Below are 23,930 nucleotides of genomic sequence, written 5' to 3'. Positions count from 1 at the left end.
GGACATTGAGGTGTTGGAGCGTGTCCAGAGAAGGGCTACAAAGCTGGTGAAGGGTCTGGAGGACAAACCTTATGAGGAACGACTGAGGGATCTGGGGTTGTTTAGCCTGGAGAAGAGGAGGCTGAGGGGAGACCTTATCACCCTCTACAACTACCTGAAAGGAGGTTTTAGAGAGATGGGAGCTGACCTCTTCTCCCTGGCAACAAGTGATAGGACAAGAGGAAATGGGTTCAAGTTATGTCAGGGCAGGTTTAGATTGGATATTAGGAAGCATTTTTTCACTGAAAGGGTTATTAAACATTGGAATAAGCTGCCCAGAGAGGTGGTGGATTCACCATCCCTGGAGGTGTTTAAGAAAAGGGTAGATGAGGTGCTTAGGGACATGGTTTAGGAGTGGTGGTGTTTTTATCAGGGTAGGTTAATGGTTGGACTTGATGATCTTAAAGGTCCCTTCCAACCTCACTGATTCTATGATTCTATGAAAGTAATCTTCTGGGGAGATACTGTAGTTAATTGATCTAACATAACCCATGAATTAATGGACAGTAGTGTCTACTAGCAAGAGGAATCTGAGTTACCTATAATGACAAGTATTTTGTAAGGTATTAGTGGCCATGTCTACTCTGCTGCTGTGGAATAAACTCAAGCATCAGACCTCTGTCTAATGGTTAGCTGCCACTTCAGCTCAGTTTCAGACCACCCCCACAAGCTCTTGAAAACAAATCTGATCTAGAAAGATGATGCTAAGCTGTGTATATGTGAACAGTGTAGATGGGACCATGTGGGCTTAGGACTGCAGATTGGTCTCTGGCTTTTATTTGGCAATACAGGTATAGCCTGTGGGACCATTGCTAGATTACTGACTCCAGCTCTGGAGTGCTTTGGGAAGGACATTATCCACTTGGAAGGAGTTCAGAGAAGAAAAATCTGAAATTTGGAGTGGCACCATTAGCAACAGTACTTAGAAGTTTGATTTATTTTGTTTATCAAAGAAAAGGTTAAGAGGTTAATTGATCTTGGCCTCTCTAAGGTATCTACATAATCAAAGGTTATCTGATAGCACAGGGCTTTTAGTCTCTCACACCAAAGCACAAGTAAGTGCAGTGGGTTGAAATCAATGCTAAACAGATTCAAACCATGACACAGACACAGTTTTGACATAATGAACTATGGGAACAGCTTTTTCAAGAGTATGGATGGTTCTCTGTCACTGAAATATTTAAATCCCAAGCTTCTTTTTACATAATCTTACAAAGCTTATCCAAAAGTTATGAACTTGACACTGATGTCTTAGGCTGAAGTTATTTAGCCTGTGTTATTCAGAATGTCATTATAAGAGCAGGGTCTCCAAAGAAGGCTTCTGTGAACTATTTTTATGGTCAGGTGAAAACTTTATTGCCTCTTGTCAGCAGGTCTCTCTGTGCGGTGCCAGGACCTGTTCCCTGCTGGAAAACATTTAGGGGTTCACAGATTAAAAACAGTTGAAAAGCATTTATCAAGATTTCTGATCCAGGTTTGCTGGTCTTCAAATCTGCAAAGGAAATGCAATCTTTAACATGAACACAACTGAAATAATATCTCTACTAGAATTTGTCCACAAGAATCTGCAGTCTAATACTCCTCTTTTTCCAGACAGGTATGTACTGTGCATACAGCCTGAATATATTGACATTACAGAGGAGCTGGTAGGATGCTTTAATTTGGTTGCCAGATATTTTCCAGTAAGAAAAATAATAGCAACCCTTTTTTTTTGGAGAACCTCTTAAGATGCCCCTCTCCAGTTTTCACAGCCTCTCACATTGGCAGGCACAAAGCCCCTTGCTTATACAGCTTCACTTTTTTTTTTTCTCACTGAAATTCCTTTCAGGTTTAGCCGAGTTGCAAATTCTTTAAAATGCCTTTTTTCTTCCCTGCTGTGATTTGTTTTCCTGGGGGAAAAGGATTGGAATTGCACCAACCAAACACAAATGTCTCAACTATTAGGCAGCACACACATTGCGTTTGGATGCCAAAGAGCAATTTGCTTGTCGATGGGAAGGAATAAGAGAGATTCACAGTTCCTTCCCCAGTGATATCTCTCTACATCTACCACGCGGTCTCGTTGTGTTGTTCTGCGGCCCCAGGACAGGGGTAGAGAGAAGGCTGTCTCAAGCCCTCCCAGCTCTTCATCTGCACCACTGTGTAGGACAAAAGTCTTCACTGCTGGCAAAACCAAGGGCTGGTCCAGCTTCCCCTAGCCCCGTGACACAAACATTCATCCATTGGCTTCCCTTATTGAGATGTAACAGCCCACATTGATATCCCTCATTAATGTCATTAGTTTGGTCATTCAAGCTGCGGTAATACAGCTTTGAGGTAAAAATTTCATGAAGATTGTAGTAAGGGACATCTTACTACAATTGCGAGCAATAGGGAGGGAGAAAGACTACTCTTATTTTAAGTTCAGAGTTTGCACTCTGAGAAAACATTAAGGGAATGACCCACACATTGGCTAATGGCCATTTAATTATGTGATCCTGTCTCACAAAAAGCACAATGTCGATGCACAACAGGGCAGAATTTTCAGTGTGTTGGGGTAATAGCAAATCTGGCACTTCCAATTTCTTTGGCTCTGAAAATGAAATAATTTTCTTTTACCTTTGCTTCCAGTGTAATTATATAGATGTGAACTCCACTGAGTATATTGTAAATCAAATCCAGGCATATGGAGGGAAATCCTTAACATTTTGTTCACATTAATAATCATATTATTAGTGTGAGAAATAACGAGAAGTGAGAAAGTAGGCGGGATTTGATCCATGTTTAAAATGACACTGGTATTCTAGTTGCCATAGATTATAGTCTTCTGCATTTGTGCATAGATTATAGTCTTCTATAATCTACATGTGTTTCCATAGGTTATAGTCTTTGGCATCTGTGTGGCTCCTGTGCATCCAAAAGTCAGTTCAGGGGAGGGGGGAATTTATTTAGCAATGTATAACAGCAGCTTAGATCAAGGGAGATTTACTGCCTACTTCCATCTTTAACCTTGCTTTACAAAGCACTAGCCATGATGGAATTTATGCAAAGCATACAAAGCAAGTTAATTACAGTTTAATCCTAAGAAAGGTGGGCGACTGGGGCAAAGGGCTTGCAGTTTGATCTGGAAAGCACAATCTACTTCCCTCTGATGTGCTGCCAGCAGAAGATAATTACCTTCACTGTTTCCTATTCTCAGAAATGTTTCTAGACTATCAACAGATGTTTCTGTTCTATGGAAAAAAAATTCAAAGCTGCTACACAGATACATAGAGGGGAGAGGGAGTAACCACCTTCAAACTTCAGACTACAGCAAGAATACTTGGCATTTTTTTCCATCATTTGTCAAAGGAAAACAGTGCTTCGAGTTGCCCTGTGCAGAAACTAGTGGAGTTAAAAAAAGGAAAAAGTGCTGTTTATTAACATGGGTCGAAATCAGCAAAGTATGTAAAAGTCCTTAAATTCGACTAGAGTAAAAATTTAGGGTATTTAAGCACGCTGCATTTTGCCCTAGCAAAAGGCTTCACAAAGACAGAGGTTTTGTTTGTTTCATCTTTAAGAAGAAACTATGACTAGTATGAATAATAATATCATGCAGCAGTAATTTCTCCCTCTGTGGGTGGATGATTATTCAGTTGCAAATAATTTCCATGAAAAGTGTGTTCCCAGGTATTCAGTTTGATTCAGATTGATCATTATTTATGGCTCTATTAAGAGCTTATTAAAATAGATGTTGCACCAGCATTGATAGATTGTGAAAGTTAACACTTTTAATATATTTATTTAGTCTTTGTTGAGAAATTCCAAGTTTGAAAAAGTATGTTTTTAAGATATCATAGTTAAAAAAAATTTCTTATGGAACCTGCCTAGAATTTCCTTGTGTGTGTCTCAGTGCAGGTCTCTTCACACTTCCAAACAGTAGTATATGCAGTGGCTTTTTTGCCTCTGGAGCACTGAAGACCATGTATTTGACATCTCTGATCTTCTGTAATGCATGTGAGCTTCAAAACAACAAGCCGGTGGAGATAGGGAAAAGCTTATTGTCCCTGCACAATCAGGGTATGCATGAATCATTTCACTAATTGTTTAGACCATCTTAATTTTGCAACTCATGTCTTTCCATTCCTCCTGGGGCTTCTCTCATGGACTCTTACTGCCTTATATTTTGGGTCCTAGTCCTGCAGTCCCTTCCATTTGGATGAACCCTTTCAGCCTGGGCTCTGGTGTGCTGTGATGTGCGTCGATGGGGGTCTTCCCTTTACAGGCATGACAGGGAGTTTGATGGCAAATTGCTGGGCATAAACACCTACTTCGTGTGTGTTTTCTGCTCAATACCTAATATAAAAAATTCATACATAAAGTTATTACATTACCTAGCTTAGGGTGGAGATATTTAAAGGTCCCTGTCAGTGGTGTGCCATGCCCTGAAAATTAAAATCAACACTGCAACATTAATTAAGTCTCCAGCATTTTATTTGTACATTCAATATATATTGCTCAACTAGATGCATTTAATGCAGCCTCTTTTCCTTCTCTTTAATGTAAAATAAATCCAAAAGAACGTTATAAATATAAACCCCCTACATTTCAGTCAGCAGGATATTCAGTATTTCAGATGTGTAAAGGTTAGTGTGTTGCAAAATGACATTTCCTGTATTAGTATACTTAGAGACTTATGTATTTCTTCCATATTCTGATAGCATTAAGGCAAAAGAGAGGAGACGGGTTGTATTTCATGTATTTGAGTTACATTACCAGAAACAGAATAAACAGTTCTTGCATTCTTGTGGAAAAATTAATTACTCACATGGCACAACATCATTATAATCAAGACAGAGCAATCAGTTCATGTAACAAACCCTATAATCAAGGTAATGTAATCAATGTAAGTAATCAACTATAATAAGCAATTAAATATCTAACTGCATCAAGCAATAACTAAAATTACAGTCTTGAATAATATCAGCTAATTGCATCATTAGAAACTTGTGTAAAAGCCAATCGTAAATCTAAGTTTTTAACTATGTGAAAAAGCAGGTATCATGGGGAAGTCCACAGCCTCCTCCTGAGAGACATTAGCTCGCAAAACCTGACTAAAGCAAAGCAGCCATACTCCAGTGCCCGGCTTGGATTTGCCAGGGATCAGAGGTATTAAGGCAGGAGCAGGCTTCCTTGCTGGAGCCTTCTGTGGCCCCCACTTCCCAGTACAGCCAGAGTAACTGCCTCTGCTGAGATACTGGTTTGCAGCACAGCAGCCCCTGAGCAGACGGGCATGGTGTCACTCAGCAGCTCTGCGCACACCTCGTTTCTTCCTGCAACCACCTGCGCCTGCGTCGGCTAACGGCACCGGGGCTGCTGAACCTCCATGGGGATGTGCAGGGGAGTCAGCTCCCGTTTCTTCTACTTGTCCTGCTGCACCGAGCGTGCTGGTGAAGGCTAATGGGCCTCTCCTTTTGCCTTCATGACAGGCAGAGTGTGGCCAAAAGTAATTGAAAGAAAAAAGACTATTTGAAGAGGATTTAAGCTCTCCTAATAGCATGATATCCATCTGAGAACAAACCTGTGTCCACATCAAGAACAGATCTGTCTGTGCACATCATCTAGCAACGGGGTAACTCCAGCATCTGGAGGCTTTTCGTTTGATTGTTAGCAGTATTGCCAGCCCAGAAATCTCCCCCAAATAAAGGAGAGTGAGACTGAGGCTACCACTAAAAAAGTTTTACGTAGAAGAAAAATCAACGAGGAAATACAAAGTGAGACAGATGCATGTATGTGTGTTTTTCAGCCAGGACAGTATACAGGTACTCTGAGTACTTGCTGGTTTGAAAGAGTTGAAATGAATATCTACTGCTCCCAAGCATTAAGAGAAGAGGATTCTGTAGGATCTAGTCTTTCAAATTAAATAGAAATCCTAGAAAGAGCCTATTTCAGCATAGCAGTCGAGAAAGGCAGGGTCCCTAGGCTGGAGCCTTAGATTGGCTCCTAAGTTAAGTTCATTCAGGGCAGATGGAGAAGCACGAGAAAGGGTAAGTACTGACTGCAGTCTAGAGTGAAACTCTCAGCATTGCTCTCAAGGCATGACCTCACCCAATGCATGTAAACAAATACTGTCATGACCGCCTCCTAAGTATTTAAAGAAAACTGGGAATGTATTGATTGCAGCAGGGGCTCACTAATGCATTGTAGCTACAGTAGGAGTATGGCGTGGACAGAAGCATCCCGTCTCTCTGTCTCACTCTACATCACTTTGAAGGGTTTGTTCAACTTTACGTTGACTTTTAAGGCAAGGGCAATACATGTAAAAACTGAATCAACATACACTAGCCAAGTCTGCAGATTAGGTCAAATGAACATGTGAAAACCTAATTCTAGGGCTTATAGTTTCTTTATATAGTTTGCTAATTATCAGCTGAATTTTGAAAAAATGACAAAAACTTTGCAAACATTCTGTTCCTGATGGTCCAGTCCGTTGCAGCCCTTGGCAGGAGCATAACCTCAGAGCTAGGCTGCTGCACAGACGTAGGACTGTGGGAGTCCAGAAGTTGCTTAGTCTTTTTTTTTAGCATTCAACCTTCCAAATCCCAGCCAGCATGCACTGACAGCCCACGGCTTCCTATGTTTTCACTCAAGGTGATGCTCTCAAGAGTACAAACCACAGAAGAAAAAGTAGAAAACAAACACTAGTATCACAGGGGAAGAAAACTGCTGAAATGCAGAAATGGAAAGACTTGGAGGCCCACTTGATAAAGTAAAACTAAACTGACATTTGAATTCAAAAGCTGATGATGAGCTTGGTGGCAATGAGATAAAAGCTGTTAATAACTCCAGAAAAGACTCTCGGTGCATGGTCAAAATGTGAAGCAGGAAGGAATTGTCATAGAATTATTTAGGTTGGAAAGGACCTTTAAGATCATCAAGTCCAACCGTAAATTTAACACTGCCAAGTCCACCGGTACAGTTTGTTTTCTTCCCATTACTGTATTTGCCCAATGTCCTTAATTTCAAATAAAATTCAGATTTTTTTTACAATTCATGGGTTTCAGGCATCTCTCCATAGTGTTCAGGACTTTTATTTTCTAGCATCTGGATTTCCTTTCAGGGTCATAGTTTTTTGACACCTGGGGTTTTGCAGCAACCACAGCATTCCAGATTGCTGTCAGCCAAATGCTTACAGCCAATTTATTACGTGTTTTGAGTTTCTTAGTGAATGAGAGAGATGGAGATGCAGTGACTGTTTCAAGTACCAGGCTCTTTAGCATCCCTGGCACTGACAGAGAGCACAATCTGCTCAAGCCCGTGCAGCAAAGGCCAGGAGCTGATGCCTGACAGCCCCATAAAAGCAGACCCTGATGTTGAAGGGAGAGAAAAGAAGCCCACTGAGCCCCACGGTGGTGGTGGGCAGCCCCAGGGCACTGGCCTGTCCAAGGAGACACCTTTTACTGGGGAGCCCAGACGCTCCTGCAGTTGGGGAGGGACGCCTCTCTTCCCAGCTGCTCTCGGAAATGCAAAGGTTATGAAAATAATGCCATTACTTATAGAAATAAATTTAAATGAGGCATATGAGGAGTAGTATTTTAATAACTATCTGTAAACTATGGGTACAACAATTTAACATCTCAAGAATATGGATAAGGTGTTCTGTTGGTCTGCCAGGAGGTTAAGATTCTTTATAAAGCACAAGAAAAGATATAATAGGTCTGTAAGAAACTAGCCAGTTTAAAATGGTTATTGCAATTTTTTTTTTCCATCAGTTGATGTGGTTACAACATTTGGAAATCTGGAATTGGAGAGTTAAGGGGGGATTATTATTTCTGCTCTTTTCTTAAAATAGTGAAATTATGCAAGATAAATTGTTTTCTGAAAGCCTCTTTGCTCCAGGAATTGCAAACTGAAAACTGAATTGCATGTTTAGCTGCCAACAAGTAAAAGCCCAAAACAATTGTCAAAAAAACCTACCCCTGCTCCTCACTCCAGAAGGTATAACCATGTGCTTTATGTGGGAGTTGCAAGGATCAGGAGCAAACAGAAGTATTATATGTTTTGTTTCTTAAAGCTGATACTCCCTCACTGCAGTATTGAGGACACTGACCTGTACCTTAGACTCAGATGCTCCTTAATACCCATCTTGTCACAGTCAATATGGAAGCTGTGCATTTTAAAAATGCACAATTTTTTTTCTTTATGAGTGAAAGCACAAAGATGTTTGTATTGATCACTGCTATGAATCCTTGGGATCTCCTAGCAGTGGTCTTATGGAATAGAATCATAGAATGGTTTAGGTTGGAAGGGACCCTAAAGATCATCGAGTTCCAACCCCCCTGCCATGGGCAAGGACACCTTCCAGTAGACCAGGTTGCTCAAAGCCCCATCCAGCCTGGCCTTGAACACCTCCAGGGATGGGGCCTCCACAGCTTCTCTGGGAAACCTGTTCCAGTGCCTCACCACCCTCATAGTGAAAAATTTCTTCCTAATATCTATCCTAAATCTTCCAGTTTGAAGCCTTTACCCCTCATCCTGTCACTACATGCCCTTGTAAAAAGCCCCTCTCCAGCTTGCTTGTAGGTGCTCTTCAGATACTGGAAAGTTGCTATAAGGTCTCCCCAGAGTCTTCTCTTCTCCAGGTTGAACAACCCCAACTCTCTCAGCCTGTCCTCATAGGAGAAGTGCTCCATCCCTCTGATCATCTTCATGGGCCTCCTCTGGACCCCTCCAACAGGTCCATGTCCTTATGTTGGGGGCTCCAGAGCTGGACGCAGTACTCCAATGAGAGTGAAGTAGAGGGGCAGAATCACCTCCCTCAACTTGCTGGCCACGCTTCTTTTGATGCAGCCCAGGATATGGTTGGCCTTCAGGGCTGTCTTCCTTGGGAGACACCCATCTCATTGAGAATGTTTTTGAAAAAGACTGAGAAACAACTCTTGGTAAGAGAGAGAGAAATGACAAATGATGTGTAGCATTTCCTCTCCTTATTTGTACAGGGTGGGATCCAATCAGCTTTAGCTCAGGTCCCCAGAAAGTGAACCAGTCTGCCTGCTTTCCCAGCCTCCTAGTATGTTGGCACCTCCTTTCGTGAGATTCTTCGGTCTTTCATCTGAAAGCTCTTGGGTCTGTATGCTCCCATGTGCCATGTCCGGTCAAACAGTCAGTGTGAGGCAGACACAGATACCTATGCTCAATCCAGCCCTCCAGAACAGCATAAAAGCTAGTTGATAATAACATTTATTTGTTCATATTTGCATGCCTGCTTTCAGAAAGTTAGCAGAGAGCCTGATCTTGAAGGGAGTGATAATCTCCAGAACACCCAGCTGTTGGCATGAGGCTGAGCTGGCACAGAAGGGTTATGTTTCAGTTTGGTTTTAGGATTAAACTTGAAAAATCTTGGCAGCTCCCTCTCCTATTCATTGCTAGCTATGTTGTAGATGAAAACGACCTACAAAAATGTTGTAGGAAGAAAACAGAAAATGAGAAACTTCAAGTTAATGAGTGACTAAAAGCATTAGTCTGGTTTTGGACTCCTCAGTTTTATCTATATTCGTCTTTTACACGTGCCCGGGACCGTTCAGTGGTCCCCAGGCAAACTGGCATGGTGAAGCCCACGTCCTTATTCTTAAAGTCTCTTAGAGTCACAGGCAGCATGGCAGTGGCCAAGTTACTTACTGGGAATGGTTCTTGGCCCATGCTGATTTCCAAACCATGCCCAGAAATTATTTTGGAAGAGCGATAGTTTGCCTAGGCCAAAGCCATCATAGGCATAGTTCTAACAATTTAATGGGCTTGATGATCGAGTTTCAGGCTTGAGAACATTCCCTGGCAGTGATTAATCTACACTTCTATCGATGCAGCCATGGAAGCTAAGACTAAATAAATACTGTAATTGGAAAAAAATAGCCTTCACTATATAATTATTTCAATAAATTATTAGCCATGTTTTGGGTCTGTAAAGTATAGCATAAATTTCAGTCAATAGGGTTTATGCTATATCTCAGTTTTCAGAACGTTGACTTACGCATAAGGGAGATGGAATTTTCCCTATGTTATCCAAAATATATGTGTTCTCCAAGGAAACAAAAACTGGAATAGAAATATCTACTTTCCATCACTCAGTTAAAAGCCATACAGCCTCCTCCCCTGCAGACATTGTATCAAATCCACCAAAGATACTGTTCAAAGAATACTTTCCTTACACAAATAATGTATTGCAATGCTCCCACCATCAACGAGCATGTGGGTTTTTTATTCTATGCTCTTAAAAGAAAGCAACCAACCAAATCAAAACCCTCTATATTTGGACCAAATCTTCTCTTTCTTGGCATAAAGCCTTCCCTCTTAGCCGTAAGTTCATCACTCCCAGGTTCTAATACACATGCAAGCAAAATACTAAAATAGAAACTGTGCAAGAATGGGGAGAGCTCAGTTTGCTCTGTAGGGTTCAAGGATGAGCAATTCTGAGTTGCCTGAAATTAAAGGGAATTGCTGGATGTCCAGATATATTTTTTTTTGGCACCTCTGAAAATTTTCTAAACTTAGGCTGATGGCAATCTGACTGTATCTGCCCATTATACACAAACGTACTCATACATAATTAGCTAAGAAATCATCTTTTCCAGTGCTCAGAAAGATGGAATAAACCCCATCCATTTTTACTTTACATCAATAAATAAATCCAAGCATGCAACTACATTTTTATACTACACAGAATTCTTCCTCTCTTTGCCAGCCTACTGGTGTTTGTCCTCTGCATGTATCAGCAGAACTCTAACCAACAGATCTTTCCTACCTACCCATTTCCAGTTAAAAACAGTTACTCAAAGAAGCAGAGAAGGGGAATGCATCATTTAGTCTATATTAATATATAAATATTACACATTAATGGAAGGTATTGCATAGCTCTGTTCCAATAACAGTGGTTGAGGAAGTTCCTGGTATCAAAGGATATCAAATTAGTTAAACAGAATATTGTTGCTATATACTTTAAACCAACTGTTAATAGATGAAATATATATATATACGCTTGCATATATAGTATGTAAAAGTAGCTCTGTCTCTACCAGTATTGCTATAAGCAGTAAAATCAAGTAGAACCAAGGACTGGTAGGTATACTGTATTCATACACAGTCTGCAGTGAGCACTATGAAAATATCAAGTATTTTATGAGCAGGAATACTTTTATAGCTTTGAAGTATGTCTCATTTGCCTTTATTATTAGAGAGGCCAATAAAATCCAGTGGGTGCTAATACAGCATGACATTCTGTTGGATAATTTTTAAACACTTTTGTCATGGTTTAGTCTGTGTGGTGCCTTATTTATAGTAGACAGTTAGACCACAGCACCTCTGTGGGATGAAAATCTAATTCGAATGGAAGCTTTTACCAATGCAACCTTTTGGCTTCCCCGGTGTACTTCTAATTAAAAGCTGCATGCTTTAGGTGTTGAGTTCTGTGGGTGTCTGGATAAAGTCATAATTATATAATCTTTGTTATTTTTATACACTCAGTCATCGCATTTATTTTGATTTGGGGTTGCAGACTTATTGCACATACAGATGCATTGAGAAGAACAGACTGAGTGCAGCAAGCTGGCTTTACTCGTGCAGCAGGCTAGCTTTTCAAAATTAGATTCATGAAGGAAAGTACTCATTGCTCTGATTGCGCATGCAGATGTCTTAACTGTATTCCCAGTGGCTGTGCCTATTCCCTCATGTCCTTTTCCTGGGAACTACTGAGAAGAGTCTGGCTCCATCTTCTTTACTTCCCCCATCAAGTATTGATACACACTGATGAGGTACACCCAAGCCCTCTCCTTCACTTCACTAGGCTGAGCAGTCCCAGCTCTCTCAGCTGCTTCTCTTTATCACAGACACTCCGGTCTGTTAATTACCTTCACGGTCCTTTTCTGCACTCACTCTAGTATGTCCGTACTGGGGACCCCACCACTGGACCCAGCACTCCAGATGTGTCTCACCAGTGCTGAGCAGAGAGGAAGGATCACCTCCCTGGACATGCTGCTGATGCTTTTCCTAATGCAGACAAGGATACTGCTGGCCTTTTTTGTCACAAGGGCGCATTGCTGGATCACGTTTAACATGCAGCCCACTAGGACTCCCAGGTCATTTTCTGTAAAGCTGCTTTCCAGCCGGTCAGCCCTTAGCCTTTTCTGGTGCATGGGATTATTCCTCCCCAGGTGCAGGATTTGGCATTTCCCTGTGCAAAATGTCTTGAGGTTCCTATGGGGCATTTCTGAAGCCCAGGTCACCCTGAATGACAGCACAGTTCTCTGGTGTTTCAGCCACTCCTCCCAGTTTTGCATCATCTACAAGCTTGCAGAGGGTGCGCTCTACCCATCATCCGGTTCAGTAATGAAGATGTTACACAATATTGTCCCCAGTATTGACCCCTGGGGTAGACCACTATTGAGTGGCCTCCAGCTGGACTTCATGGATCACAACACTGTGACCCCAGCAGTTCTGCCAACTTTCCGTCCACCTCACTGTCCATTTATTTAGCCTGTACTTCATCAGCTTGTCTACGAGAATATTATGAGAAAGTGCCAGAGGCCTTACTGAAGTGAAGATAAACAACATCCAGAAACAGATGAGTGAGAAGCTCCACTCATCCACCAAGCCAGTCACATCCTTGTAGAAGGCTAACAGGTTGGTCAGACATGATTCCCCCTTTTGTAAATCCATGTTAACTATTGTAAATCCATGTTTATTACTCCCGATCACCTTCCTGTCCTTGAGATGTTTGAAAATGGTTTCCAAGGTTATTTGCTCCATCACCTTCCCACCAGCATGTAGTTCCCTGGATTCTTTATTTTTGCCATTCTTGAAGATAGGAGTGACATTTGCTTTCTTCAAGTCCTTAGAAATCTATCCTGAACACTATGACCTTTAAAAGATAATGGAGAGTGGCTTTGCATTGACATCATCCAGCCTCTTCAGTACTCATTGGTGCATCCCATCACGTCCCATGGAATTGTGTATCTCTAGTCTGTTTAAATGTTCCCTGACCTGATCCTCCTCCAGCAAGCATAAGTCTTTCTTGCCCTAGATTTTTGTCCTGGTCTTCATTGAAGACCAAGGCAAAGAAGGCGTTGAGTACCTTGACCTTTACCATGTCTTTTGTCACCAGGTCGCCTGCCTCATTCAGTAGTGTGCCAATATTTTTCCTAGTCTCTCTTGGGCTGCTAATATACCCATAGAAGCCCTTCTTGTTGCCCTGTGCAGCCTTCACTGGATTAAACTCCAGATGGGCTTTGGTTTTCCTAACCCCATCCCTGTATGCTCATATAATTTCTCTATTTTCCTCCCTGGTGACTTGTCCCTGTTTGCACTTCCTGTACACTTCCTTTTTGTGTCTGAGTTATATCAGGAACTCCTTGTTCAACATCTCAGGCCTTTGTTGCAGGCCTTTGGTTGATTTCCTGCTTGTTGGGATGAACTGCTTGTTTGGAGGGGGTGATCCTCAACCAGCTCTCCTGGACCCTACTGCTTTCCAAAACTGTATCCCATGGTATTCTTCTAAGCAGATCCCTGAATAGGCCAAAGTCTCCTTTCCTGAAGTCTGGAGTTGGGATCCTGCTTTTTTCCCTGCTCCCTCCTCTTCAGATCCTAAACTCCACCATCTCTTTGTCAGGGGCAAGGCTACCCCTGACCTTCACATCCCTTACCAATCCTTCCTTGTTTGTAAGTATGAGGTCCAGCAGCACTCCTCTCCTTGTTAGTTATTGTTAATGCCCTCCAGAACCCTCCTGGATTACTTGTGCCCTGCTGTGTTGTCCCTCCAGCAGATGCATTGTGCCTTCCCCAGATATTGGGGTAAAGTCCTTTACTACTTTGAAATAATAAAGTAGTTAAAGTACTCCGTGAACACCAGGGCCTGTGAGTGCAAGGCTTCTTCTAGTTGTGTAAAGAAGCCTCATTACTTTTTCCTGATCAGGTAGTCTGTAAGCAGACACCCACTACAACGTTGCCTGTCTTGGCCTGGCCTCTAATACTGACATAAAAGCTCTCAGCTGGCTCCTCATCTGTCCCTAAGCAGAGCTCCATGCATTTTTGCTGCTTTCTCTTATAAAAAGCAACTTCCCCTTTCTACCATCCTACAAGTCCTTCCAAAAAAGCCTGTATCCGTCTGTGACGGCACTCCAGTCCTGTGAGCTATCTTACCATGTCTCTCTGATCCCAAGGAGATCATTGCCCCGTGACTGCACACAAACCTCAAACTGTTTGTTCGCTATGCTGCGTGTGGTAGTGTACAGCCACTTCAAAGAGTGCTGAGCATCCCAAAAAAGGGATGAGAGCTTTCCTTGTGCTGTCCTGTGAGTGCTTCCTTATAATGTGCATACACTTGAAGCAGGCCCCATTTAGCCCTGTTATGTTGATTATGAGATTTCTCTTGTCCCCATCACCCTGTTCACTTCGCTTGTCTCATTGGTCCACTACTTTCTCACTTGATTGTTGGTTCTCATCTCCCTCCCCTGTTTCTCCTAATTTAAAGCTCTCATCACTGGTTGACTAGACTATAGGCAAAAAAGCTTTTTCCCTGATCAGTCAGGTGGATCCTGCCTCTTCCAAGAAGTCCTTGGTCATGAAAGATGCTCTCATGGTCATAAAAGTGAAAGTCCTGTTGCCAACACCAGATGTACAGACAGTTGCTGACCTGATGGATCCATCCAGCCCTCCTCAAGCCATTTGTTCTCACCAGCAGGATTGAGAAAACCACTTGGGCTCCATGCCCTTGACCATCGCTCCCATCCAGGATCTTCCGGGATCAGACTGAAACTTGTTATTGCTGTGAATATGATGGACAGCAGTTTTTCATGGATTTGCTCCTCGTGGTAGACAAAGCCATTTCTACTGCTCACTCCCCTTCTCTCTCATTTCATCCCCATGCAACAGATGATGAAATCAGGGTTGGAGTATGATACTCTGTGAAAGAAGGGCAGCACAGCCTTTAGCTGAGCCTATGCTTGTTGTGCTAGCAGAGAAACTATAATCCTGTTAGTCCTCCCAACCAGATCTGTCCCTGGAAGTCATGTCTAAAGGCTAATGCTTTCCCAGGCCTGTGGAAGAATGTTGTCCTAGTTCAAGACGCGGCATGCTGTTTGTGTGGTATTTGCTTTTCCTCTAGAGAAGAAGAATTCCTGAAGCATTTTTTTTACACTTGTGTGATATAAATAAATATTTTTGGATGCAGGAAGCTAACCTTTCCCTAACCCTTAGGAGTTGGTGTCCAAACTTCCTTGGGTTTGCCAGAGTAATCAGAAAGGCAAATAAGCTGATGGATGAACTTTATTCATTGACCTGTCTGCATTCCTGCCTAGCGCTGCAGTTTTACTGATGATGTATTTCGGGTCAGCAGATTTATACAGTTCACACTTCATTATCCAACAAGCATTGAACACTCAGAAGTGATCTTAAGTAGTACAGATCTTTCTGCAATTTCTGGGTTATTCCTGGATGGGTCATAAAGCTTTAAAATGCAGTGAAAGTTAATCAGCACAGATTTCGGCTAACAACTTAAGTAGTCCTTTGCTGGTAAGTTAGCACAGAAAGAGGGGATGGTACATAATGGTTTTTCATCTTCTGTCTTGGAAGTGGTCTGATTCACGTATTGGAGGGCACCTGAGTGCTTTTGAAGTCATTCCCACACTTTGATTTGGGATAGACATCTGATCACAGAGAACTCTTCAGTCGTCAGATCCCCCCTAGGTAAATATGGTCTAGTCCTGAAACTGGCTGAGGTGTGCACCCTCTAGCCTTCAAGTGGCTATTCACCAAGTTTGGAAACACACATCTTCCATCTGGCCAAGAATACTTCATTGTGTTCTTCCTTTATATCAACTTGCAGGGACTGTTACAAGCAAAATATGAAATATGAGCAGTGAATGCATCTTTTACAATAAGCATAGGAAAATAAGGCGAAAACAAACTTGGTGCAGATTACTTCCCCTTTATGCCTTCATTTCTTTACTATTCTTTGTTTTGCTTTTGGGGTTTGAAGTATGTGTAGGAAGTGAAATACTTAAAGTATTAGATATTTTAATTTGTTTTCACTATGGACATTGTTGAATCCTTTAAAAAGAAAGTCCCATATCTTGGAGACAAATAGCAAAGTAATTCTTTGTGCTAGGTAAGAAACTGTACCTGGAAAAAGAGTAACTGGACCATTCTCATAAAGCAGTGCTATTTGACATCGGGGAAGGAAGTGGTTAAATGCCAGGGATTATGTCTTCTTAAAAGAGGTGACTGGTACAGAGGAAAATAAACGATATTCACATACCTTAGTGGCAGAGTGAGGAAGGAAAATGTAACTCTGAGGAGAGCCATCCTTGGAAAGAAAGCCAACACGGGGGGATGTGAGCTGCTTACCCAAGTGTCTGCATTGGCTTCAGCTCCAGAGAGCTGTAAGCATCTACCAGGGGTACATGGGACATGGTGTCTTCACACTTCCTCGAGACTGAGTACTTTTTTGGCTCTTTTTCTCTTTACAGGAGCCCAGACCTTTGTATAACAAGAGGTGCCAGTTTTATTCAAGTGGAATAGGATTCCTATATGATGCCTACCAGACAGAGGTAAACAAACTCACCTCATCCCGTGTTTGTTTCTGCTGTGCTTTGAGGGCCTGGGGAGGAGGGAGGCAGGTGTTTGAGAGTATGCCTGTGCATGTTGGTCACAAGTTGATAGAAACCCTACTGTTTTTCCTCACACAAGTGACTCCCTGCTTGTTCAAACCTCTGATGATTGCAAATCCTTACAACCAGTGAGGTTTTGAGTCATCGTCAGTGTTTCTATCCAGTACATTACTCTGGGACTGGAATGATTCATAGTTCATCTATACTGTATAATAGCTGTCTGGGATGTATTTGTCACATTGGCATCTTTCTCTAAGGAGGCTTTTGTAGACTTCAAGTGGAATAGGAAATATCTAAATGAATCCTTTTGCATTGTCCAGAAGACTTCAAATCTTCTCTGTATTTATCCAGCACAGACCAAGAATGTCAGTGGTTTGAAAGCAGCTTTTTTATTATCTCAATGACATTAACATGGTCGGAAAAGTGCCCATACTGAAATGGCTAGCCTCCTGAGAAGTACAGATTTAGGTTTTTTTCCTATTTTTCATTTTATTATTGTGGTAAATTGGTGGGAGTGAGAAGAAAACCAAGCAGAGCAGGACTGAGAACAGCTAAGCAGTGGTATAACTTACAAAAAGCCAGATGTCCTTCATCACAGTTCCTTCCATGGCTAAGAAAAAGTGTATGGGGGATGTTATCGTTAATAATTCTAGACGGCTTAGCAAAGTATATTACCAGGTAAAGCAGCTAATACTTCTTAAATCTTGCTGCTAGGGCACCCCATTGTTGATTCCAAAAAATGTGTGACAAAAATATTTCATTGACCTCCTTGCCTAAAGACCTACCCAGACAAACTTACGATCTGTGACAACACCTTTTCCTGTAAGTTTTACTCCCATCCTCTTCTAACCTGTGCATGCACACTCAGACACAGACGTGGCCCAAGAAATGCTTCTAATTCCTGTAATAAGTGTGTAGCTGGTGTCACGCTGACGACAACTCTCTGCTGGTGATCCCAGCCTCGTGCTTCTGGCCAGATGGGTTTCCCCAGCTCTCCAGATTGTGGGAATGTCTAAAGAGCTCCTTGCTCTATTCTGGGGGGAAAAAAACACAAACCAAACCCAACAAAAAACCACAACATATCTTTTAAAAGTGTAGTTAGTTTGTAATAACATTCTTGTCTGGTTGTCCACTGATCTAGAGTCAGCATGTGCTAATTCAGAGTTAATGATCTGTGGTATATGAATTTGGCTTTTGCTTTTCCAAAGTTAGCCATCTAGTGAGCAGGGGACATGCTCTGCATGCCAGGCAAACACCTAACCGGGAAGACAGATTGTTTACTGAGTGCAAGTTTCCTTTTGCTTGCCATCTCTAGCCTGTGAGTGGTCTCCAGCTCATGTAGTTTGCCTGTTTCGGTTCTTCTCTTTGCTCAAAGCAGAAAGAATTTGATTTTCTTGCAATTACCATGAGGTGAGAACATCTCTTCAACTTGTGCTGAGGGGATAGACAGCCACAAAGAACCAGAACATGAAAAAAACCTAGATGTCTGGTCACTGAAATGAAATAATAGGTCTTGACATGCAGAATACCCCCAAATGGCCTGTTTTCAACACCCTTGCTCACATCACACAGTAATTTGTTTATTTTGGTTTATTCGCTATTCTCCTAAAAAGGAGTGTCTTCCTCTTTGCATGTTTTAAAAATGTAGTGATAAAAATAGTCAGCTACAGTAACTCCCTTGGCCAATAATTTAATATGCCTTTGTAGCCTAGAAGCAGCTAAAACCATGTTTAAGATCTTGCCGATCCCCCTCTTTTACACTTCTACCCTTCTGCAGTAAAGAGGAGCAAACTTGCCTTATTGATGCTTGGAGAGGGGAAAACTACTTTTATTTCCTATCAGAAGTGTCCCCAACGCCATGCATCAGAACAAACCACCTTTTTAGCAGCCCACTCCATCTTATGAAGCCCTCCGATGGGTAATGGGAAAAGGGTATTTTTTAACTCTGCGGGGCCATTTTGACCACATACAGGGGGTGAAACCCAAAGTCTTAAGTTCCGCTCTGTGCAGAGGCACTAGGGCGCCCCAACAAAATGGCTGTGGTAGCAGACACATTGGCACACTCTGCTCGAGGACTGGTTTTCAAACTGCTTTGAGAAGTAGCCAGATGTGATGTTTCAGTCACTTCTGAGCTGGATCTTGATTAAGCCGATGCAGTCGTTGATGGTAGCGTGCTCCCCTTCTGCAGTGAATTGCACCTTAGGCTGCGGACATCTGCAGCTGAATGTGACTTCAGGCCATCAAAGCCCTGATGTGAAATTCCAGTAAGTTCAGACACAACAGAACGAGGTTGGTGAAATGAGGTTCTACCTCAGGGTGAGATATTCTTGTGACAAGTGAGATGTGTCTGTATCAAGCTGTGAGCTCCATTTCCAGATTGCAACCTAGACTGAGACTGTCCTTTTATAACCTAACTTCCATTTTGGGTCAGAAGAGTTGATTTGTATGAGGCACTAACTGCAGGTATAGCTTTGTCCTGGGCAGCAAAGCAATCCCAAGGCATCATTTTAACTTCCTTTTCAACTTTAACTTTGTCACACAACTTCCACTGCTTAAGCAAATCCTCCTAAGGACAAGCACGGCAAGTCTGAGACCAGCTGCAAGATGAACTTTCTCTGCTGCTGAGTGCGTGTGTTTAAGGCTTTCCTTTTTGCTGTGAAGAAGCACGTGAGGAGTACAGACTCATCAACAGTGGCAGTTTTCACACTAAAAAGGATGCACAAATCCAGAACTCAGGAGCTGAGAAACATCTGGTTTGACATCTCCCGTGGAGGCTATCCCACAGACTAACACATTCATGGCTAAGCCGAACTATCTGACAGAAGCTTTTCGAAAGCAGGCATGTGTTCCCAAGCATGCTTCTACTTTTTCGTTATGAGGAATTTTCCATTCAGTAATTTTGTGAACAAAATACTTCTCAGTGGTTACAGTACATTTTTTCTATCAAAATAAAAACTATAGAAAGAATGTATTTCTGACCTGCTAGCTTTTAAAACCTAACAGTTCTCCAGGATTTCAAAGTCAATAAGGTAAAAATCTCAGGAAAAAAAAAAGCCTTACATATAAAATATTTCAATTGGTCTGTAGTGCCAAATAGAAGTGATTACTGCTTACCACACTTAAGGAGTCATTAAAATGATTTCTTGTCTGGATGAAGACTGGCTTACATGTGCCTACCTTTATTGTTCTAACAATTTTCCATCTCTGCAATTCCTGCACACACAAAGAAACCTTTTCAGTTTTCTATTCAAGAGCCTGCAGTAAATGGTACTTATTTGCTGGAGTGCTTGGATCTTTTCTGAGCAGTTTTGTTTGTGGGTTTGGAGATTGTTCTTCTTCTTGTTCCTAATTATTTCCTTCTTCAGGAGGGTTCTACTGAAAGGAGAGAGCTCCCATTTATTGGGAGCTGTTCAGATAGATCGGCTTCTTTGCCCATTTACCCACTATAATGGAGTGGTATTCTTACCCACTTCAGTGGCTTGCTGTGGTATATCTCTCAAGACCAATGGTCCCTGTGTCACAGCCATAGGGATCCACATCTCACAGCTGCAGGCGCTGGGTCTTAGTAAAATAGCACCAGGCACTGCAGCTTGAAAACTCTGGCAGCCCCAAGACTCAGGGGCCGATGTCCCGAGTGAAACTCCGGGGAGCTCAGGGATGTCCTTCTGCCCTTCAGTGGGGGATTTTGGAATCTCAGGATCTTTCTGCACAGCGAGTAATAGTAAAACCTGACACTGCAGTAGCTGTTTCTTTGTGGTCAGTAGGATGATTCACACAACACTGAAACACTGAGAATAAAAGTCAGTCTCTTCTTTTTTGGCAGGTGACATGTTATACCTTAAACAGCAAGTGCCAGCTGAAAGTAAAGAGTAACACGTGCTATTGCTGTGACCTGTACAACTGTGAGAAGTAAGTACCTGTGTGCAGTCAGTGGCCTCTGAGAAATCCTTGGTTATTTGTCCCTCCTCTTAAATGATGGGGGAGCCGGAGGAAGCCCTCAGGCCTGGAGAAGCAACACAAGGTGCTTGTATGCTGAGCAATCCAGTTCCTCTGCAAGTGAAGTCCTGATACCAGCAGAGAAGAAGTCAGGGGTTGCATGTTAGTGTTGGCATTGTTTTGGTTTCTTTTTCTTTAAATATGCCCATAAGCTCTTTGCTGTATGATCAAAATCGACCACTCAGTCATAGCCCTGTCAAGATTTACTGTTGATCTTGCAATGCAATTTTCCTGTTAGATTTCATGAACAGAAACATAGGTGCCCATGAGCAGAGATCATGTTGTGGGCATATGCAGAGCTCTTTTGTTAGCAACAGCCTCTGTAGGCTTGGGATTTTGCTAAATTGTCATAGGACAGATATAGAGAGTCTTGTGTTTTCTGAAGCTGTCCGTTTGACTTCATCATTACCAAAACAGGAGATGTCAGAAGATGAGAGGGGAAATGTGTGGATATGCTTATGAAGATCAGCTGAAGGTTGGCACAGGGTTGGCATGCAGCAATTTAACAGGAGTGAAAAAGGTGGTTGGGAAAACTACATCGCAGCAAAGTCCAAGGATTTATAATGTAGAAGACAGGTGAAATGAACTTGCACAAATGACTGGCCACCTGGCACATAGAGATTTCAACTGCAAGCAGCATTGTGTCTTGCCACATACAAGAAACTGGGGAGAATTTCTCAGAGGAGATATCTGCCTGACTCACCTTCTGCACACCTCAGCATCATCTTACCATGCACTCTCATGCAACCTCTGCAGCCTTCTGCAGTTCACCCACAGTCAATTCTTTCTTTCCCTCTATATATTTCTTATCTTCCTTCCTTCCTGCATCTCCTGTTTTGTTTTGGTTTTGCCTCCTTTGCACATGCTAGCAGCCCTGAATAACCCCAGTCCTCTGTAAGCCCTTGCTAGCGTGCTGCCAGACAAACATTTTAGGTGCAGGGGAATGAGGCTTCTACACAAGGCTTCTGCATAAGAGTCGTTCTTGCCCAGGTTCTGACACAACTAGAGAAGCAAAATGAAATTTGGGACTAGAGGGATTTCTGTAGCCACTGTGCGTATTTCTCATGCACATAAGAGACACAAAGTGAGTGCAGGTCTATGGAGTGGATTAAGATCCCCTGTGAATGCTAGAGTCTTCTGCTTGTGTAAGAAGTGTTAAATCTGGATGTGATGGAGGTATACAAAACAAATTACGTGGGAAAGGTAGAGTATGCTCAACTTTGGTACCTTTTCTGTGATAGACAAATAATGAAACATCATAGTTGCAATGCAGTGTGTTTATACTGAGAACGCTTTCTTCCATGGTACACAACTAACTGCTGCATGTTGACACTGAATAAAACAGCCCAATTCCATATAGAAAAGAACAGGGGTCTTAAAGGCATGAAAGCATTCAGGTTTATCAAATACAGTGATTGAAAATCTGCTGCTTAAAGCATAAGGTAACAGCAAGGAGAGATCAGGAATACTCCCCATCCAGATGGAGATCCTCAGTGCCATTTTTCTACAACATTGGGTTTGTCTGAAACACCTGGGACTGATCACCACTGTGACAGTATTCAGCGATATATTTAAACATGTGTGCTCTGCCATTGTCAGCCATCCACACTGAACAGCAACATCTTATGGCACTGGCATGGACAGATCCAGAGTAAAGCAGCAGTCTTGCTGCTCTACAGACATGGCAATTCCAGTTCATAGGACGGCTACAGAGAAGTAGGAGGAGACACAGTCACACAAAGCAACTTGGTGTCAGCCATGCAATAGACCAGTACACAGGCAGGATCACAAGTCAGATTTCCTCAGCCTCACCGCAACTGAAACTATAGGTTTATTTAGTTAAGCAACGTCTGGGCTCATGATAGGGCCCAAGTGAACTCAACGTTAATGGATCTGCAATGCCAGAACCGTGCCCCACAACAAATGATTGGGCATTTCCAGGAATTACTGTGCTTGGCTTGGTTCTTGCCAGAAATGTTGTGGATTTCTCTACACTGCTACCTTCCCCTGCAGAGCTTTCCCTAACCCCCGTCTCCACTGTTGCCCCATGTGCTGGGGATGGAGAAACAGAATAGTGAGCACCATAAGCTGAGTGCAAAACCAGACTTGGCGTTTAAAAAACCTTTCCAACTCAAATAGCTGCTCTAGGAGCTCATTAGTGGGCTAGCATTAAGGCAGGTACTGGAAGAACTGCAGGAAACTGTGGTTTCAAATTTTGCAGTAGGATATTTCTGACTTTTGGCAAGACAGTGAGGATTGACTTCGCTACATGCCTGATTTACAACAACCAATGCACTGTGGAAGTATAAACAAACAAAGATTTCTGGATAGTACAATCCATAGTGTAAAGGCACTTCTTTATACTGTACTGTTAATTTGGAACCGCAGACACCATAAACAAATGTAGCCAGCTGGAAAAATCTCCCTTCCTGTGGTTGAATTAGTGCTTAAGTAACTTGCCTTTCCCAGTTTCAGAGATGCCAGTGGATTTTCAGGTGAGCTGGGGAAAAAAAGCAGTGCTAAGCATGCTTCAGCTGGTAGTTAAATGGCAAGGGCAGCATCCCTATGCCAGAACTATGCCTGTGTTCAGAGACCCTCAGCAAAAAAAAAAAAAGAGTCCGTGCTGGTGCACAATGCCGATCTAGGGTTGGTATTAGTTGGACAGCATGTTTAATGCTGGCATTAGCAGAGCCCATTTTTTTCTACAGTAGAGCTTTCTCCAGTTCACCTGAGCAGTGTTTGGTAGGAGCATGGCAAAGAGGAAAGTAAGCAGGAGGGATTCATATCCTCTGATGCTCTGTATTATGTGCAAAACCATTCCCACAGTAGTGACGTTATCTGCATTCCCTTTCAGTTCAGAGCAGTCTTCCAGCTACTATGAATTTCTCGGCGTGAGCAGCTGTCAGGACGTGATTCACCTGTATAGGCTGCTGTGGTCCTCCACAGTCCTCAACATCATCGGGTTGTTTCTGGGGATTATTACGGCAGCCATTCTTGGGGCATTTAAAGACATGGTAAGGCTCACAGTCTTTTGCCTTATGTGAGGACTTCTGTGCTTGTTGGTGTTATCAAGTGGGTTAAAACCAAGGAAGCATAAGTGTATGAAGGAGGCACTTTAAACATGTTTCCTGTGTGATCTGGGCGTCTGGAGTCACATCTTTCAGGCTAAGCTGTTGCCAGCTGCTCACAGCTAAGTAGGTCAAGCCTGGTCTATACATGAATGGAAGGGAAAAAAACAGGCGTCTGTGTGAACAGATGCTGGCAATTCACTTAGTGGCCTCT

At 42.4% G+C, this 23,930-nt stretch overlaps 1 protein-coding gene across 1 annotated transcript in view; it reads left to right on the top strand.

The window, feature by feature from the left end:
• The window catches only part of TMEM255B (transmembrane protein 255B), a gene marked incomplete at both ends in the record, with an annotated part of 80,414 nt that overhangs the window by 45,655 nt on the left and 10,829 nt on the right, over positions 1-23,930 (top strand). Inside the window, 3 exons of the mRNA XM_082481427.1 lie at positions 16,512-16,592; positions 20,476-20,561; positions 23,503-23,662. Coding sequence (XP_082337553.1) covers positions 16,512-16,592; positions 20,476-20,561; positions 23,503-23,662 — 327 coding nt within the window. The remainder of the gene's footprint in view (positions 1-16,511; positions 16,593-20,475; positions 20,562-23,502; positions 23,663-23,930) is intronic.

This window comes from Vanellus vanellus (genome assembly GCF_965231255.1).
Source record: "Vanellus vanellus genome assembly, chromosome: 1".
NCBI lineage: Eukaryota > Metazoa > Chordata > Aves > Charadriiformes > Charadriidae > Vanellus > Vanellus vanellus.
The sequence above is the reverse complement of the archived record's forward strand: the minus strand, read 5'-3'. Positions and strand labels throughout refer to the sequence as shown.